The 19,410-nt window shown below is 42.6% G+C and overlaps 1 protein-coding gene across 25 annotated transcripts in view; it reads left to right on the top strand.

Annotated features, from left to right (window-relative positions):
• Positions 1 to 19,410, top strand: part of DTNA (dystrobrevin alpha) — a 343,774-nt gene that overhangs the window by 222,508 nt on the left and 101,856 nt on the right. For all 25 annotated transcript variants that reach the window (XM_075920737.1, XM_075920736.1, XM_025180859.2 and 22 more), the window contains one exon: positions 18,807 to 19,020. In XM_075920737.1, the coding sequence (XP_075776852.1) occupies positions 18,807 to 19,020 (214 nt within the window). The remainder of the gene's footprint in view (positions 1 to 18,806; positions 19,021 to 19,410) is intronic.

The following is a 19,410-nucleotide window of genomic DNA, read 5'->3' as shown; positions in this document are numbered from 1 at the left end:
ACCAGAACTGGACACAGTATTCCACCAGCAATTCCACCAGTGCAATATACAGAGGTAAAATAACTTCTTTAATCCTACTCAAGATTCGTCTGCTTGTGCAGCCAACCATCGCAGTAGCCCTTTTCACAACAGCATCATACTAGGTGTGTGACAAAACCCATACCCAGTCCTCAGCTGCCATTCACTTTCCAAAGGAGTCTGCTGTGCCTCATACCCAGGCTGCTGCATCAGTCTGTCTCTGGGCAAGGCCTTTGTCAGCTGATCCCCAAGCATAGGTATCTCACTGAGCCCGCCCGAGCTGCAGGTTATTCTGTGCAATAGCACTACTGGGCCAGGAACTCTCCAGCTGCCTCGCAGTGTTATAGGTTCGCTAGGCTTCTAGCCTGCCCTTCCTCCTGTTCCTCTTCCTGTCCCAGCCTTGTTCTAGCCTGCTTCAACTCTTGCCCATGCCCTACTTTGATGATGCTACAGCTCTGTACTGGCCCCTGCAGTCCTGCATCTACCTCCTGCCCACCCCAACCCTCTGACTCCCACCACGCTTTGACATTAGCCTGCATCTAGACTACTGATTTGGCTTCTCTACTGACTCTGACCTCTGTTCTCTGACCTCTGTTTCAGCGCTGCCCTAATCCCAGTCCCAAATCAACAGCTGGCTTTGATACTTTTACCTGTTCTTACTGCATCTCAAACTAGGAGGCATAACTACCTTGAACTCAGATCCTGACACTGGGAGCTTGTGTTCAACTGATTATCCACCACAACCCTCAAATATTTTTCATAGTTGCTGATTCCCATGAGAGTTCCCATCTTGTAATTATGGCCCACATTCTGTGTTCCTAGGCATATGCATTTATATAATATTTGTTCATCATCCGGTTATAGAGCCTTATTATTGCCTAAAATTTATGCTGATTTACAACTAGGAGTAACCCAGTTAATGTCACTGGAGTGACTCTGATTTAAAACAATGGTAAGTGAGAGAAGAATCAGACCCTTGATGTAGTTTGTCTTTGAAGAGATTTACTCCGTTTCTTGAAACAAGAGCAGAATCTACACTCATACTGTATCACCTCTGAAGTGTTCAATCTTTCCCTAGCTTCAATTTTTACATTTCATTGTGTTTCTATTAAATAATCTAGAGGTTTGCTTCTTTCTTGAAACCCTATTTTGGCTTGGATTTGCAGAAATTTTAAAAATCTTGCATGTGTAAAATAAAAGATAACTGATAAGTAACCATGTGTATCAATACTGCATCTAGGAGTTATTGTAACATCATTGAAAAGCTTCTGCCACACTCAGGCAAAGTGTACATTTTTTATACTTTAGCTTAAATCCATCTATTTGTCACATTTGTGTTTTATACTGCTTCTTTTATCGTATTTGCAGATTGTGTGTCAAGGGAAGCTTTTTAAACATTAAGTAAAATCTTAATGGGACAAATTCTATCCATATTATTTCAGACAAGCAAAAAATACTGGATCAGCTTAAGAATTCCTACCATCTAAGTGAATGCACAGACATTGGTTTTTTTACAATGATTATCTGGGCTTAATTCATCATTGTTCTGCACCTTGTGCAGCTTATAGCACTGCCAACCCCAATGTTGAAAAATCATGAGTCAGCCCCCCAATCTGCTAAGACAATCATGAGATTTTAAAGTGTAATAGATGATGTAATCTTTTTATTTGCCTGTTGATTTCTGAGCGTTTAGTGTACACTCAGATGCACATTTTCAAGCTTTTCCTCTGTAGCCATGAAGGCTGAAATCTCTTTTAAAAATGAAAATAGAGATCCTCACAGAATCACAGGAATCCAAGAGATGGGGCTTTTAGAAAAGATCAAGGGATTGACAAAAAAATCACAAGAGTTGGTAACACTGAAGTGGGTACAAAATACTAACATTCGGTTTGGCTACATACACGGCACTCATTTGTACTGGCTGCACAGAATACAGGGCAACAGTGAATTCAGTACTGTACATTAAGATTTTTGTCAGAGGAGAAAATACAGAAAAATATGTAAAGTTCCATGAAAGAAAAAAGTGCACTGTGCCCCAGGCTTAGCTTTTGAAAAAAGCATACATATAAATCTGGAAGAGGCTTTATCACCATGATAACAATATTTAAACCAACATACAAAATATCTGCTATTTGTTCTCTGTAGGTTCTGTATTATTTACCTACCCCATGCATTATCCTTCATAAGCTACTCACACTGCCAAATCTCTAAGCTTACTGTGTTTATTCAAGTAAATACACAGGCCAGGCTTTTTTCTGGAGGGAACAGCAGAAATCCACAGTGTTTGATTTGTGTTGGTCTGCCTGACATCATGCCAACGTATAGTTAATATCTGATAGCAAATACATACCACACTTATTAAAACATGCATGGTGCCATCTAGTGGTTATTACTGTTGTTAAAGGTTTTTATGCCCAGCATTCAGCTTATCTTCTGAATGACTTCTGCCTCAGGATATTACACAGAATCCAATAGTTATACCAGACAGAAAAATATGACTTTCCTCTCAAATGTCCTAGTATCAACTGCTGAAGTCTTTCAAATTAGCTTGATCTTTCAGCATGTCTTCTTAAACTGGAGGTTCTTAGTCCCCTTCATTCAATTTCTGTCATCAAGGGAGGATGTTGTATTGAAAAGGAACTTCCTCATTCAAAGTCCATTTAATTACATTGCTATTGGATACTGTGTGAACCCCTTCTTCCCCTATCCCCACCTTCTGATCTATATGTAACTTTTCCTTAAAATACATTGTTTTCTATACTCTGAAATACAATGTATTTATTAAAAATTATAAAAGGTAACAACAATATTGCTGTTTGAACCATCAGTGTAGTACTGTATTAGCCTAGATGCAGTATATTTTAAGGGAAGTAAGAGAACTATTGTACATTACAAGGTGAGTAAACATACCCGAATTCCCTTGTATTGCATTTTTACAGGTGCTGTTGTAGAAATAAATTTTTAAAGGAAAACCTTTTTTCTCATATAAAAGCCTGATACTGGATTCCTTGCACACTCAAAGTTCCCATTTCTCGTTTTAAAATTGAAATAGTGTCACGTAGTTTATCAATGATAATGAGCTATTATGATTTTTTTGTCTCCATATATTTGTTAATTTTGGGGTATTTGCTAAATGTATAGGTACTTGCTCAGGTAGCTCTGGGTATGTCTACACTACAAAGTTAATTCGAACTAACAGTCGTTAATTTGAATTAACTTTGATAGGCGCTACACAGGCAAACCGCTAGTTCGAACTTAATTCGAACTAGCGGAGCGCTTAATTTGAACTAGCAGAGTGCTTAATTCGAACTAGGTAAACTTAATTCTACGAGGACTAACGCCTAGTTCAAATTAAGTAGTTCGAATTAAGGGCTGTGTAGCCACTTAATTCGAACTAGTGGGAGGCTAGCCATCCCCAGCTTTCCCTGGTGGCCACTCTGGGAAAATGCTAATTCGAACTAGTTTTTAGGTCTAGATGCACTAATTCGAATTAGCTTAGTTCGAATTAACTAATTCGAATTAAGTTAGTTCGAATTAGTGCTGAAGTGTAGACATACCCTCTGTTATTGCATGTATTGTACTGAAGCTTTATAAATGAAGACTGGGCATGTCCAAGTGTTTCAGCCCTATCTATATGCACTATAGATTTTAACCATGGTTTTACCAGATCAGTAGGCCACTATGTTGTAGCTGAGTTCTCTGACTTTGTGGTAACCATAGTGTTGATGGCCTAGAGACAGATTCGGCTTGTTTTATAGAACTTTCTCCTTTATTTGGCCTTTGAATCAATTGTTTAATGGCAGTTGGTCTGTTTCCATTTAAAAAGGAAAAAGAGGGACCATTTCCCTAGTCTATGCTTGAGGAGCTAGTGACAACTGCTTCCTGAACCCAACCTTTTGAAAAATTGACAGACATTGGTCCTGATCATGGGAAAGTCCAGGAAGTGCCTTTCCCATCACCTCCCTTCAGTTTTCAAATAACTTTTGAGTGACAAAATTTCTCATTTTCAGGAAAGAATGGCAGGGTAGAAAAGGACCTTTTATGGCACAAAAGAAAAGTATTTACTACCATAGTCGGGCCTATTTCTTCCTGAGCCACTCTGAGCCTGGGAGATGCAAGAGTAAGAAAAAAGAAAGCACATTTCAGTGCATTAGTAATTTAATAGTGCTCCTATTAAATCAGTAATAACCAGAGCCTGACCTGATAAATACCTTCTACAGACTGAGTTTATGCATCATGCTCCTGTGATCAGAAATCTAAAATCCAATAAAATAGCTTTTAGTCCATGACAGGGAAAGTAGGAGCGATGTAGACATTAGGTTGTGAGGAAATATCTTGGGACCTAGGAAAGAAAGAATGAAGATGTTGAATCATCATTGGCACCTTCTCATGGCTAGGCATGGCATGGCACCTCTCCCTCTCCTGGATGCAAGGCTGGACTAAGGTGCCATTAGGTGCCACACGCCCAGCTCCTGCAGCACCGCCCCCCCCCCCCATTCCTGCGGCGCCAGCCAGCAGCGCCCTTCCCCCCACAGCCATGGGGCCCTGCACGGCCAGGCGCGGCCCACCCCAGGCTGCGCGCCAGCAGCAGTGGCCAGGCCAGGCTGGGCAGTGCATGCGCTGTGCGCCCCGGGGTGGGCCCCTGGCTGCGGGCCTGTGCACTCTAGAGGGGCTGGCCTGCGCCCTAGGGCGGGCTTGCGTATGCACCGTGTGCACAGGTGCGGCGCTGCGTGCCTGAGGCACCAAAATGGCTCAGGCCGGCCCTGCCTGGATGTCTTCTGCCCATGGCAGCTCCACCACTGCAGTGGCCTGCCTCCTCGTTTGACTTGAAGTCTCTTCCCTTGTGGGGTAGTCTGTGAACAGAAAGCAAAGAGTATTAATGAAAATAAACAAAATGAGACCGAGGAGAAAGATTCCCTTTCAGAGTACATCAGGATCTGACTCTCCTTTCCCTCAGAGAGGGGCCTTCAATCAGTGGTTGTATGGGAAGCGCGTGCTTCTTTCCTTAGAAGCTGAAGGTCTGTTCTCTTCCCTGGTCTGGCAACCAGTGAGCTGCTTTCCTCCTCCTCCCACCTGTGCAGGCCTTGTAGATGTGGTGAGATGGAGCTGTCTGAGCCCAGAACAGTTCTGTAATCCCTTGTTGCTCAGTGTGGTGTTTGTATACCCCATCACAGGAAATCAAGGATTGGATAATTCAGATAAACAACTGCTTTATTGGCTGCTTATTGTAATGGGACCTCTTATTAACCTTTGAATAAATAGAAATTGAGTGACTCAGTTTAAAAAGCATTACTTTTAATATTTATTTTTGGTCAATTATAAAGATGCTCTCTTTCAATCTATCATGTCACAGTTAGTGGCCAGGCAGGTCTGAATTGTCTTCTTCTAGCTTTCTACTCCACATGCACCCCCACAAGATTGAAAACAAATTGTGACTCTCCAGCAGCAGAAAAATGGAAAAGCCACACTTAGCTAAACTGAAACAAAGGGCTGCCTCCGAAGTTCCGGAAATGTGGAGAGGGGAGAAAAGTGAGGGAGGGAGTGGTCAAAGGAATTCTTGATTGAGTGCTTGGTCTGCATAAAGGCTATCCATGGGCCAGATACAAAACCCATAGAAGTTAATGGGGATCTTTCCATTAACTTCAATAGGCTTTGGATCAGGCCCTGTGTCCTTTTCTTAAGTACATGTAGTGTAAGAGGGACATTGAGCACAGTATACCTGTGTACTAGCCTATTGCACAGAATGTGTCAGTACTGATCTTTTCTACTGAAAAGCAGTAAGTTGTATTTTTTTATAGCATGATACAAAAGAATATAATATAACTATCCTGTCACCCAATGATAATCCTCAAGTTTGTCATTGGGCAGTGGAGGGCAACCTGCAGCCCAAAGGCTGCATGGAGTCCATGGGGGTTCCATGTGTGGCCCACAAGTCATTTTGTTTACCATTGCACATGCACAGAATTGCCAGTTTCTGCTGGTTTTGTCCACATAGGTTTTTTTCCCTACTGGCTTTACTAAAGTGTCACACACTTAAAGCAGAGACACATGACATGAGGTAACATTGTGAGAGCCATGTGCTCCTTCTGAATCTAATCAAAGAGCTGCCTTGGTTCTCTCCACACACCCCACAAATTCTAGGTACACCAGCACAGTTAGCAAAACGACCTTATCCTGGGAGACTGTCTTGGTTACAACAATCTCACAGCCGACTGAGAAGGAGGAGGGCCACTCGTATGGCTCACTCACTAATCTAGATTGCTCTTCAATGTCATTGTGTCATAGCATGGAACATTGTACTTCGTATGTTGGATTACTTGCTGGTAAAACTTTGAGAAAGGACTTTAGCTTGAGTGTTTTTTCTGAGGCTATGTCTACACAGCTTCCCTCTTCCACAAAAGCCTATGCAAATGAAGCATGGATTAGCATATTGCTGCACTTCGTTTGCATAATTAATTAGGCGCCGTTTTTGCGCAAAACCCCGTCTTGCAGAAGAGCCATTCTTCCTGTGCAAGATGGGGGGTTTCCACAAAAAGGCACTGAGTAGATGGCTCCTTTTTGCACAAAAACGGCTCCTCATTAATTATGCAAATGAAGTGCAGCAGTATGCTAATCCATGCTTCATTTGCATAGGCTTTTGTGGAAGAGGGAAGCTGTGTAGACGTAGCCTGAGTGACTAGAGGAGCAGTCTGGCCACAGACAGAGGTGCCTTCACTGGAACCTTCATCTAGGTGTGTGCACTGTTGTGCAGCTGCAGACAGGAAGAAGAGAGAATGAAAAATGTTGTGAGCCTGATGGTTTGAGTGGGTTTGACTTGGTGTGGGTTGGTGGGGCTTATGGTAAGGAATGCTCTAGTGCTCTCATATGTAATAGGCTCCAGAGAGTCTGCTATAAAAGAAAAATACTCAAACCCATTTTATAATATTTTTAAGTTTGCTAAGCATGATAAATGTACTCAGATTTAATGAAACCCACATGAAAATGTTTGACATGTAAATTCTACTACTATTTACATACTTAAACTTAAGCATGTACTTACGTGCTTTGCTCAATTGGGGCTTTCATGAAATATATATTTTGGCTTTGGAAGTAATTTTAATGATATATAAAAGTTGTTACTGTTTCTAAAGCAACAGGAAAAGATACGTTGAGTAAGATTTCTCTGTCAACTATTGACAGTGCATGTGCTTAATTTGCATTTAGTTAAACCTAGTGTGGTTAAATAAATCTGAATGTATTATTATTCACTTGTTTGAGTCACTTTCCATCACTGATTAAATGTAATCTCTCCCTCTCCAAATTCATTTAGCAGAGCTCATAATTTCAGATAGAATGACAAAAATTAGGATTTTAGAGTGAGAAAATCCATTTCATGCTCAGAAGTCTTAAAAGTACATTAATTATTTTTAGACTTTATTTTTATTTATTCGTTTACTTGCTGGTAGCAGAATTTTTTCTTCACAGTTAATAGTGGAGGTAATCTACCTCCTTTCAGATTTGTTATGTATCTAAGATTTTATCTCCTGGGCACACTGGAGTTCTAAATAAACTGTATAATATAACAGAATACATCATTTCTCTGTATAAATGAAACTATGGTGAGTATGAATGAGCATTGTTTCAGTCAATTTCTCTCACGCTTATTTCATATGTTGGAGTGTTTTCTAAAGGTATTTTTAAGTACTAAGCATAACTAGTACACTAGAACACTGAATTAAACATGAGGATTTCCAACTCTTTTAAGGGTGCATCTACTCTGCACCGTTATTTTGAGATAATTAGTGTTATTTCAAAATAACAATGTGAGCATCTACACAGCCATTCCATTATTTCAAAATAATTTTGAAATAACGGATGGCTTATTCTGATATCTGTAAACCTCATTCTACAAGGAATAACACCTGTTCCAAAATAACTGTGTCAAAATAAGGCGTGTGTAGACGCTCCACTGCTCCTATTTCGAAATAGCCACTCACCAGGGCCATTCTAAGTTATTCTTCCTGAGTGCCTCCTGGGGTGCTAAATCGAGATAGCACGTCTACATTAGGGAAGCCTGCTTCGGACTAAGTTTCTCTGCAGTGTAAACGTGCTATTTCAAAATAAGCTATTATGAAATAACTATTCTGGAATAGCTTATTTTGAAATAAGCGTGCAGTGTAGACGTGCCCTAAGGGACCAAAGATAGCTGACGTCTGGAAGGAAAATACTAGCCAGCAGAATTGGTTCAAATATTTATAGTGTACTGCATTACAATTTTCCTTGAAATTACACAAATTAAGCTGTTGATTGAATTACAAATGATGGAAATATGTTTTTATTTACTTTCACTGTGTAGTTTTTATTGTAACAAAGCGCTGAGCAAAATAAAAAGTGGCCTGAAAAGAGTGAAAATAAAGGGATAAGCTATAAAGCAGCCAGGTCATCCTTATGCTTCATGGTATGTAGGTAAATTGATTATTCAAGTTGATTAAGCCTCCTCACCCTCAGAATGAAATGTTCTAATGGATAATGTTTTGTCTGAATTATTAGTAAATGCAATTATCATATTTACGTGTATGTTCACTGAAGCTATGTCTACACTACCAGGTTATTTTGAAATAGCTATTTCATAATAAGCTTATTCTTTTTCATAAGCAGGAGTTATCATTTCGAAATAATCAGCCCTTCATTTTGAAATAATGGGCTTGGTAGTGTGGATGCTCTGCTTGTTGTTTTGAAATAACTCCCTACTGTCGACTGGAGTTGAGTTACCAATGTCTGAGTTTGAATGTAGAATTTTCAACAGACATAAATTGATGCTGTATCCCTGGCCTGTATGGAACCATGCCGAGACCAGCAGAGAATTTTGGTCTAAATTCTGTCAGCTTCTGTAATACACAGGATTTCATGCATAAAAGTGCTATATAAAACTAAATTTGTTTCTATAGGGCAGGCATGTCCAAAGTCCGGCCCATGGGCCAATTGCGGCCCGCGGTTGGATTTAATACAGCCCCTGCTTCTCCCGGCTCCCTGGTGGTCCTTTCAACTGGCGCGCACAGCGCGCCGCTTCGGACCGCGCTGCCGCCGCGGTCCTAGTCCCTGCCCTGTAGGGCACATCCAGAGCCCCGCTCCCCCGCTTGGCTGTGGGTTTGCCCTGCCCCTGGACCGCTGTGAGGCCGGCGTGCCCTGCACTCTCCGACCCCGCGGGCCCTCTGCTTTGGGGCTGAGAGTGCGGGGACAGCCCCCGCTTCCTCCCCCTCTCCTGGCTCCCCGGCGCTCCTCTGAACTGGCGCGCGCAGCGTGCCGCTTCCGGCCACGCCGCCGCCGTCCATGGCGGCCGCTGCGGTCCTAAAGCCTGCCATGTAGGGCACATCCGCAGCCCTGCTCCCCCACTTGGCTGCGGGTTCACCCTGCCCCCGTGCCGCCGTGAGGCCAGCGTGCCCTGCGCTCTCCGCCCGCCTCCGACCCTGCGGGCCCTCTGCCTTGGGGCTAAGAGTGCGGGGACGGACTCCGCAGCTGCTGAGGTCAGGAAATATCTCAGTATCTGTGATTGGCCCTGCGCACTGTCAGCTTCCTGGCGGGCTCAGGCACGTGGAGCTGCGAACACGCCCGAGCTCATCATTAGACACTTCACCACAAACAGCCACAAAGGCAAGAGAATTCTTGTTGGGCAGTGTATTAGTGCAGTGTATTACTTGGGCAGTGTATTAAACCTCTGGCACTGCGCTCACATGATCCCTTCCCCTTCTGGTCAATTTAAAAAAATGGCGACTGTAAATAAGAGAAGGAAAGTTGACAGTGAGGGCCGCCGCTTCCAGGACAGGTGGAAAGTGGAATATTTCTTCACTGAAATACAGAATCACTGTGTTTGTCTGATATGCCAAGAGACTGTGGCTGTTTATAAGGAATTTAATGTCAAGAGACACTACCAGTCGAGACATAGCACATACGACAAGCTAACAGGGCACGACCGCAGTGAAAAGTTGAAGCAACTTGAAGCTGTTTTAATGTCACAACAGCAATTTTTCATAAGAGCCCGTGAGTCAAATGAAAATGCCACAAGGGTGAGCTATGAGGTGGCAACGTTAATTGCTAAAAATTGCAAATCTTTTGCTGAGGGTGACTTTATCAAAGAATGCGTTATGAAAATGGTTGAGAATATCTGTCCCGAGAAGAAGCAAGAGTTTGCCAACATTTGCCTGGCTCGTAACACTGTAGCACAGAGAATTGAAGAGATTTCATCAGATATTAAGAGACAGTTGACATCCAAAGGAGTGGATTTTGACTTCTTTTCAATAGCCTGTGATGAAAGCACGGACCTATCTGACACAGCTCAGTTGCTGATTTTTATGAGAGGGGTGGACGATGAAATGAATGTGACTGAAGAGCTACTTGACCTCCAGAGCCTTACGGACCAAACAAGAGGAAAAGATTTATTTGTTTCTGTTAGTTCCGCCATAGATGACATGAAACTGCCTTGGAACAAAGTTACTGGGATTATTACTGATGGGGCACCTGCCATGGTTGGGGAACGAAATGGATTATCAACCCTAATCTGTAACAAGGTGATCGAAGAAGGAGGCAAAGCTATTAAACTCCATTGTATCATTCATCAACAAGTTCTCTGTGCTAAACATCTCAAATATGATCATGTTATGAAACCGGTGCTAAAGACTATTAATTTTATTCGCTCTAAAGCCCTGTGCCACCGCCAGTTTAAACAGTTTCTACTGGACATCCAGGCTGAATACGAAGATGTTTTATATCACAACGATGTAAGATGGCTCAGTCGGGGGTCTGCACTGCAGCGTTTCTACTCTCTCAGAAAGGAAATCGGAGAATTCTTGGAAACAAAGGGACAACCAATGCGAGAACTGTCTGATCCTATTTGGCTGGCTGATTTGGGGTTTCTAGTTGACATAACAAAGCATCTGAATGTACTGAACACGAGTCTTCAGGGGAAAGATGCAGCGGTGAACCAGCTTTATTCACACCTCAAAGCCTTTGGGACAAAGCTGCAACTTTTCATAAGGCAGTTGTCACAAACACAGCCCAATACCATACATTTTTCAGCGTTGCAGGAAATAATGAACAGTTTTCCACAGGACAATATCAGTGCGCAAACGAGCAGGTATGCAGCAGACTTTGCTTCTCTGGCTGGGGAGTTTAAACGGCGCTTTCAGGATTTTGCAGCTATTGAAAAGGCGATCAGCCTTTTCTCCTCTCCATTCTCTGTTGACCCCGATGATGCTCCAGATCAGCTGCAGCTCGAGCTCATTGAGCTGCATTGTGACAGCGAGTTACGCAGTTGTCACCAACAGCTCTCTCTTGTGAACTTTTACCGCCAACTGGATAAGAGCCGGTTTCAAGAGATTCGAACATTGGCTAAGAAAATGCTGAGCTTGTTTGGCTCAACATATATGTGTGAGAAGACATTCTCTGCTATGAACTTTAACAAGAACCGCGTGAGGACAAGACTAAGTTACTCTCACCTGCGTGACATTTTGCGCATCAAAACCACTGCCTTTGAACCAGACCTAGCCTATGTGCTGCAGTCCAGATCTCAGTTTCACCCTTCACATTAGTGTAGGCAAGTTTTTTTTTCAATTGAGATGAATACATTGTAAAATCTCAGTTAATGTCAGTTGGTCTAAATCAGTTATAAATATATTTGGACACAACATGTATAGTTGGTGTTATGTTCCTGTTCATATTTTTTGAACTTAAAAGTTGATAATATGTAATGTACTTTACAATGTTCCTGACATATATTTCAGCTTCCTGGATTTTTTTTTCATCTGGCCTTCAGATATGAAAGGCAGAGTGATTTAACATCTGTTTAGATTTGTCATCCATGTGACGAAATGAAAAGTATGCCGTTTGCAATAAACTTTGCATAAAATAGTTAATTTGCATTTAATTTTAATGGTTCAAAGAATGTCAGGCAAAATGGTCGGCCCTCACGCATGTTCACTTCTTCAAATCTGGCCCTCTTTGAAAAAAGTTTGGACACCCCTGCTATAGGGCACCCTATTTGGTGATTTGGAGTTCCTGTCTCTATGAATCATAAATCCAAATTACTCATACGAGGCTGGTGTCTTTTTATTTGATATCTGATTTGGTTTTCTTTTTCTTGTTCGGTGAATTCGTTTGTTCAACTTGCTCGTTGTGACCTATACTTAATCTCCGGTAATAATGCTAGATGATTTGAAAACAAACCTCTGAGCCGAAATGGAGTAGAATTTGGCAAGCTAAGGTCATTGCTGCTGATTTGGCTATAAATTGTTCCCACTGCTATTTTATACCAATACATCCCATTATTTTTATTCCCCAATTTTCCCTGTTTCACCTTCCCACTTATTTGCTTCATCACCTGTTATTTCTTGTGAGTTAGATTAAGCTATTTGAGGCAGGGTATGTAATTTACTATATGTTTGTAATGTATTGTATTGCCTACCACATACATTATTTATACAAGCATTATTGTTAATAAACAAAGAAGGGCATTTATTTATCAGATGAAAGCTGGCAAGGGTAAAGTATTTAAAGTACTGGTCATACTGATAAGATTAAGATGGCATCATAATTATTATTTCAGGTAATGTGGAGTGGGATATAGGTTCTTTATTAATACACAGTTAGAAACCTGAGGTCTCATGTAATTAACTCTTATCCAGACAAGTAGTCTTATTGGGCTATTTGAACTAATAAAGATTAGCTGAACCACTTCCCAGACTATGCCATGACAGATCTGGGGATCTGTGAGGTAACATGCATTGTATTAATTGAATTGTATTTTATGGTATGTTTACTTTTGATCCTGTAGGATCCATCAAAACACGTTAATTACTAAAATTGGAACAATATGAAGATTAAACTGTACTTGGACTAGTTGGGAGGAAGTGAACAGCAGCCAGTAGTAGGCTGTTCATCTGCTTGTTCATCTCTGTCAGAATGAATTAGTAGTTTAATGAATTTCATTTACACTAACCATTAATTATCTTTAAAAGAACCAACTCCAGCTCTCCATGATTGTATTTATAAATATCTTTAATTGTGAGTTAAAATAACAAATAATAATCTCTCTCTGAAGTTCTGATGGTCACATTTTGCTTGGTCATTGACTGGAAAAATGATATAACAGAGATATAATGGTAACTGATAGTTTGGCCATTGATGGCAAAATTACATAAGTTTTCTTTTCATACTTGGGTGAATGAGGAATGATCTCCTTTTTAGATCAGTATCCTTGCTGTTCACCATTCGTGAAGCCTTTTATGAAAGGGCTGTGAAAGATGCATGGTGCATAAACTTTGCATATTACTATTCTGCACATGGATGGTTGATATCAAGTTTTCTCCGGAGTGCCACTCATCTTTCTGTAGCACAAAAATATCGATAGTTATGAGGGCTATCAAACTATTTAAAATATATCATAATTAATTGCAAGATTTTTTTAAAAGTCATGATTAACTGAAGTTAAACAACAGATGCTACACTTGATTTTAGCCCTTAAAAGGACAAGTAAATATTTTGGATGTTTTTCTACATTTTTAAGCATATTTTTAAGAACATTATTCCAACTACAGTGTACAACACAAAGTGTATAGTATTCATCTTACATTATAACTTTTATTACAAATATTAGCATCATAGAAAAGATGAATAGTATTTTTCAGTTCTCATCCTATAAGAACTGTAGTGCAATCTCTTTATGGTGAAAGTGCAAATTACTAATATAGAATTATATTTTTTCCCCATAACTACACTCAGAAACAAAACAATGTAGAGCTTACCAATAGAAACATATAGTGACATAAGGCAGGTTAATAGATCCGGGCCCACCAGTTTGGGGAGGGAAAGAGGCAGCTGCCCTAGGGCCCAGCAATTTAAAAGGGCCCAGAGCTCTTGGTCACCATTGTTGCTACAGTGGCAATGGCAGCAGCCGGAGCCCCAGGCCCTCTAAATTGCCACCAGAGCCCCACATGGGCATGTGCCAGGCAGTGCTGATGGGCTGGCTGGAGGAGCCTAGCCCCCAGCTCCTTCTGGGGTTCCACAGCCATGCCCCCCTACCCCTTGCCCAGGGCCCAGCAAAGTCTAAGCATATCTGGCATGTAAATACATTGCAGACTGACATTCTAGGCTTCAGGGCAGATTAACTCTTCTGGGGTTCCAGGGGATTTTGTGCCCCCCTAGGCTCTGAGGTAGGGCCAAAAATGAGGAATCCAGTGTGTGGGACAGAGCTGCCTGCGAGTGGGATATGGATGGGGGTACAGAATCTGAGTGGGAAGTAGGATACAGGAGCAAGCTGGGTGGAGGTGTCCGGCCAGGAGGGAGGAGGCAGAAGCAGTGTGCTGGATGGTGCCTGGCCAAGGGACAGGGTGCTAGTGGGGGTCTGGACAGGGGGGAGGGGCAGGAACAGCTTAGCTGGTACCTGGAGGTCTCCAGGGACCATGATCTCTAGGGCAGGATCTGCAGGCAGCTCTGGAAGAAGCACACATGTAGCTCCTTTAAAAAATCCAGCCCACTCTGGATCCTGCACCACCATCTTAACTATGCCCCCTCTCCCCCCTCCCCCGCAGCCTCCTCAGAGCATGGGGAAGGAAGGGAAGACAAGAAAATGAACGCTATTGTGGGGAGGGGGGAGCACGCAGTTTCTTGTCTTTCCTTCCTTCCCCCTACTGCCTTCCTCCCTTCCTGTAGTATGGGGAGGGGGGAAGTCCCGAGGCTCCGCACCAGATCCAGCTTCGCAGGAAGTGTGCGTGCTGCTCCTCCCCTTCCCACAACAGTGTGTGCAATTCCTGAGAAGCCAGATCTGGCGCAGAGCCTCAGGAGCCCCTGACCCCTCACTGTAGGAAGCCAGAGCTAGCTCCATTTTTGCAGGGGATGGGAGGCTGTAGCACCAGTGCGGGCTCCTCATTGCGGCGGGGCGGGGGGGGGGGAACAAAGGGGAGCTGGGAACACTGCCTCACGATCAACCGGCAGTGCCCCCACAATCAACTAGTCAATTGCGATCAACTGGTTGGTGACCACTAGTATATAGTAAGAAGATTAATTCCACCTAATTTATGTGTTCTAAGCCCACTTATCCCATAATTTGGTATCTTGCTTTCTATTGTCTGCCTTCCCCCCACACCCCATTACTGGGCCGGAGTAAAAAATAAAAAAAGTACTTTTAGATAGTTCCATCTCCTTGACCCTCAAGTGGCCTAGCATCTGGCTCCCTCGTTTGTTCCCCACTCTGACTCTAGCAGTCAGATTTAAGTACAGTAGACTTCCGATAATCCGGAACCTATGGGACCTAGATAGTGCCGGATTATCAGATATGCCGTACTATCAGGAGGTACTATAAAATGGTTATATATACACTGTATACATTATATACTGTATATAAAGTGTTCTCAACCCTTTTTATTGTACATACTGTATACAGTATACTGTAATGTTTTCGTTTTATTAAGCCTTTTTTACCCTTTTTGCTCAGTTCAGCTGCTGCCGCTGTTACCTTGTGACTCATTTTTTGCCGAAGCTCACTCACTAGGCTCTTGCCATTTTGATGCCGGACTATCAGGAGTGCCGGACTATTGGATGCCAGACTATTGGAGTTTTACTGTACTAGTCATGTCATCAGACTTGTCCTTAGATTTACTACATCCCCTGACACGAGCTGCACGTAGGGGTGGCTGATTATCTGAAGAGAAGGGTGCTTCTTTTAAAACAGGTTGACTTTACCGTGGTGTTAGGGCAGTTGGGAGGTCCAGATAAAAGGGACTTGGGATCCATCCCAATACTTCTATTGGAGGATAGGTGGCAAGAGCATCAGAAAGAATGAGTGTCCAGCTGTGTGTTCTGTCTGCCTCTGAGAAGGTCACGTATACAGGTTTTTATGTATTGCAAAGATCTAAGATACCAGCTAGCTCTGACTGCGGAACTGCATCATGCAACCTTTCCCAGTTTGCTGCTAACATATGGCAAGTGAAGCAGGATGATTCTTTGCCTAATACATACCAGGAAGTTTTGCTGTCTCCACCTTGCATTCTGTACCTTTCCTCCATTGGCATTACAACACGTGCAAATGGGAGCAGAGCACCATAGATGCTATTATAGAAGGTAGAAATAAATCCTCTCATACAAAAGAAAGACATATTGACCATTCAGAGAGGGGTTGGGTGATGTCATTATCCATAATAACAGGCATTTCTTCCAAGGTGCAAATGTACCTCATTATACTGTAAGATAGAAGGGCAATGCTACATTTATCACTGTAATAAAATAATCCATACTGTACTTGTACCTTTACTCTGTGCATCTTCTGAAATATTAACCATTCAGTTGGGATACAAATACTAATAAGGCTAAGAACAGCTGGAATCGTACTTCGAACTCAGATTTGGAGAAAAGATATACAGTAAACTTCCGATAATCCGGCACCTTTAGGACCCAGCGGGTGCCGGATTATCAAATATGCCGGTCTATCAGAAGGGGGGGCTATGAGGGAGGTGGGGTGGGGTGAGGGGAGGTGCCATCCCAGACCCCTTATAGCCCCCCCTTCCGATAGTCCGGCTCTGCCCCAGGTGTCCCCGATTCAGCAGATGCTGGTCAGTTTCAGCAGCGGCTGAATCGGGGACGCCTGCGGCAGAGCAGCTGGGGTGCTGCCGAGTTGGTCCAGTAGTGCCGCCCCTCAGCGCTGCGAGACCAACCTGGCAGCACCCCAGCTGCTTTTGGGGATGCCTGGGGCAGAGCAGCTGGAGTGCTGCCAGGTTGGTCCTGCAGCCCTGAGGGGCGGCGCTATGGGAACAAAACCGGCAGCACCGCAGCTGTTCTTCCCCCGGCTTCCCCGATTCAGCTGCTGGTCAGTTTCAGCAGCGGCTGAATCGTGGAAGCCAGGCGCAGAGCAGCTCCAGTTGTCCGGCTGCCCGGAGCACTTCCGGGTTTCCGATGGTGCCGGACCATGAGGAGTGCCGGAGCATTGGATGCCGGACCAATGGAGTTTTACTGTATTGGCATTGGAAAAGATTCAGAAAAGGGCAACACAAATTATTAGGGGTTTGGAACGAGTCCCATATGAAGAGAGATTAAAAAGACTTGGACTTTTCATCTTAGAAAAGAGGAGACTAAGGGGGGGAGATATGACAGCAGTCTTATAAAACCATGACTGGAATTGAAAAAGTGAATCAGGAAAAAATTAATTTGTCTATTCCCACAATATAAAAACTAGGGGTCACCAAATGAAATTAATAGGCAGTAGGTTTAAAACAAACAAAAGGAAGTTTTTCTTCATTCAGCGCATAGTCAACCTGTGGAACTTCTTGCCAGAGGATGTGGTGAAGACTAGGACTTTTAACAGGGTTCAAAAAAGCTAGCTAGATTCACGGAGGTTAGATCCATCAATGGCTATTATCCAGGATAGGAAGGAATGGTGTCCCTAGCCTCTGTTTGTCTGGAAATGGATGGCAGGAGAGGGATTACATGATGTTTACCTGTTGTGTTCCCTCCCTTTGGGGCATCTGGTATTGGCCACTGTCGGCAGACAGATACTGGGATAGATGGACCTTTGGTCTGACCCAGTATGGCTGTTCTTATGGATGAATCCAGAGATTCGAACTAGATCAGTTTTTGAAAACACATTCAATGATCATCCACAGCTATAAATTTTGACTTGTAATTATCTTAATTATGGCATCATAATAACATTAACATATACACATGTTTTTCCCTCTGACACTAAATGTTGGATATTTTGACATTTAAACTACTCTCATGAAAGACGGAGTCATAGAGTTTAGATTGGGCAGGGAAGCTAAAGAGACAGAAAACATTTACAAAACACTTGGCAAATGAATTTAAGAGAATGAAATATTGTTTGAAGATCTGTGCTACATCTTTTCTTTTTTAAATGATAATTTAATCTGTCCAAATGTAATTATGCTCTATTTTGTAAAGCACTTTGACTCTGGTGCAAGTTGCTGGACAGGATTTTCAAAAGTGACTAAGTGAGTTTGAAAGTCAATGTGAGCTAAGTAATGGACTTTCTTAAGAGCCTTTTAAAATCCCACCAGCTCTGTAACTTAATAAGAATACAGGTTGAACCTCCCTGGTCCAGCATCATCAAACCAGGGAATTTGCCAGACCAGGGAAGTCAATGCAGCCTGGGGTTCCGCTTTCCTCTATCCAACTGCGGCTTTCCTCTATCCAACTGCTGTCACGGGCTCTGCTTTCCTCCAGCCACCCCGCTGCCCCGATTTCCCCAGGCAGCTGCTAAGACTGCTTTCCCTTGATGGCTCCTCTGCCACCCCAGATGGCTCTGCTTGCCCCCAGTCACCTAGTCCAGCAATGCTCCTGGCCCCAGCCCAGTGGTTTGTCTCCATGAGTGCTCCCACAGGGTCACTAACGATGCCAGAAGTGGAAGTTCAGTTTAAAAAGGTTCAACCTGTAATTACCAAGCTGCTACTCATAAAGCTATGACTGAGGAAAACACTTAAGCAGGTGCTTAATTTCTGTGTAACTAATGGGGCTTAAATTAACACGTAAGTGCTTTTCCTATTTTGGAGCCACACACAGAACTTTGAATGACATCTCAGCTAACCTAACATTTTATATATAATTATTTTTATTAGCAGATTTGAAATTTTCCTTGCTCCTTTCTCCTGATTGGATTAAATGCCAAAGATGGAAAGAAATGTTTTTATACATAAAATATCACCTGAACTATGTGTACTATGCCCAGGTAGTTCATGAGTTGATTTGGGGCTGGGTTTTTTTTATATGTATATGTGAGTATCTGATGATTGTTCTTAAATTGCACATAGTACATCTGGTGGACATTTGGAACATTATAGAAGCATTGCGAGAAAATGCATTAAACAACTTGGACCCAAACATAGAATTGAATGTGGCTCGTCTGGAAGCTGTGCTTTCAACTATTTTTTACCAGCTCAACAAACGGATGCCAACTACTCACCAGATCAATGTAGAGCAATCCATCAGCTTACTGCTCAACTTCCTGCTAGCAGCCTTCGATCCGTAAGTTGACTTCTACTATCAGTATATGTGCCTCTTTTTCCTGATGAGTGGAAGGATTTTGTCTGCTGTGTCATTTTAAAAAACAGATACGAAATTAAAATTTCTATCCAAATTAATAAAAAAATAAATAGAGTGAATACTGCAAGGGGAGCTGGAGTAAAGGAGCTAGGTTCTGATCTCATTTATACTTAGGGCCCTACCAAATTCTCAGCCATGCAAAACACATCATGGACCATGACATCTGGTCGCCTCCCATGAAATCTGGCCTTTTTTGTACTTTTACCCCATATTATACAGATTTCACCGGGGGGAAGGGGGAGAGAAGCAGCATTTTTCAGATTGGGGGTCCTGACCCAAAAGACTGTTGCAGAGGACATTACAAGGTTATTT

The sequence above is a fragment of the Pelodiscus sinensis genome, chromosome 2 (genome assembly GCF_049634645.1).
Source record: "Pelodiscus sinensis isolate JC-2024 chromosome 2, ASM4963464v1, whole genome shotgun sequence".
Classification (NCBI taxonomy): domain Eukaryota; kingdom Metazoa; phylum Chordata; order Testudines; family Trionychidae; genus Pelodiscus; species Pelodiscus sinensis.
This window is presented reverse-complemented; position numbering and strand designations above follow the sequence as displayed.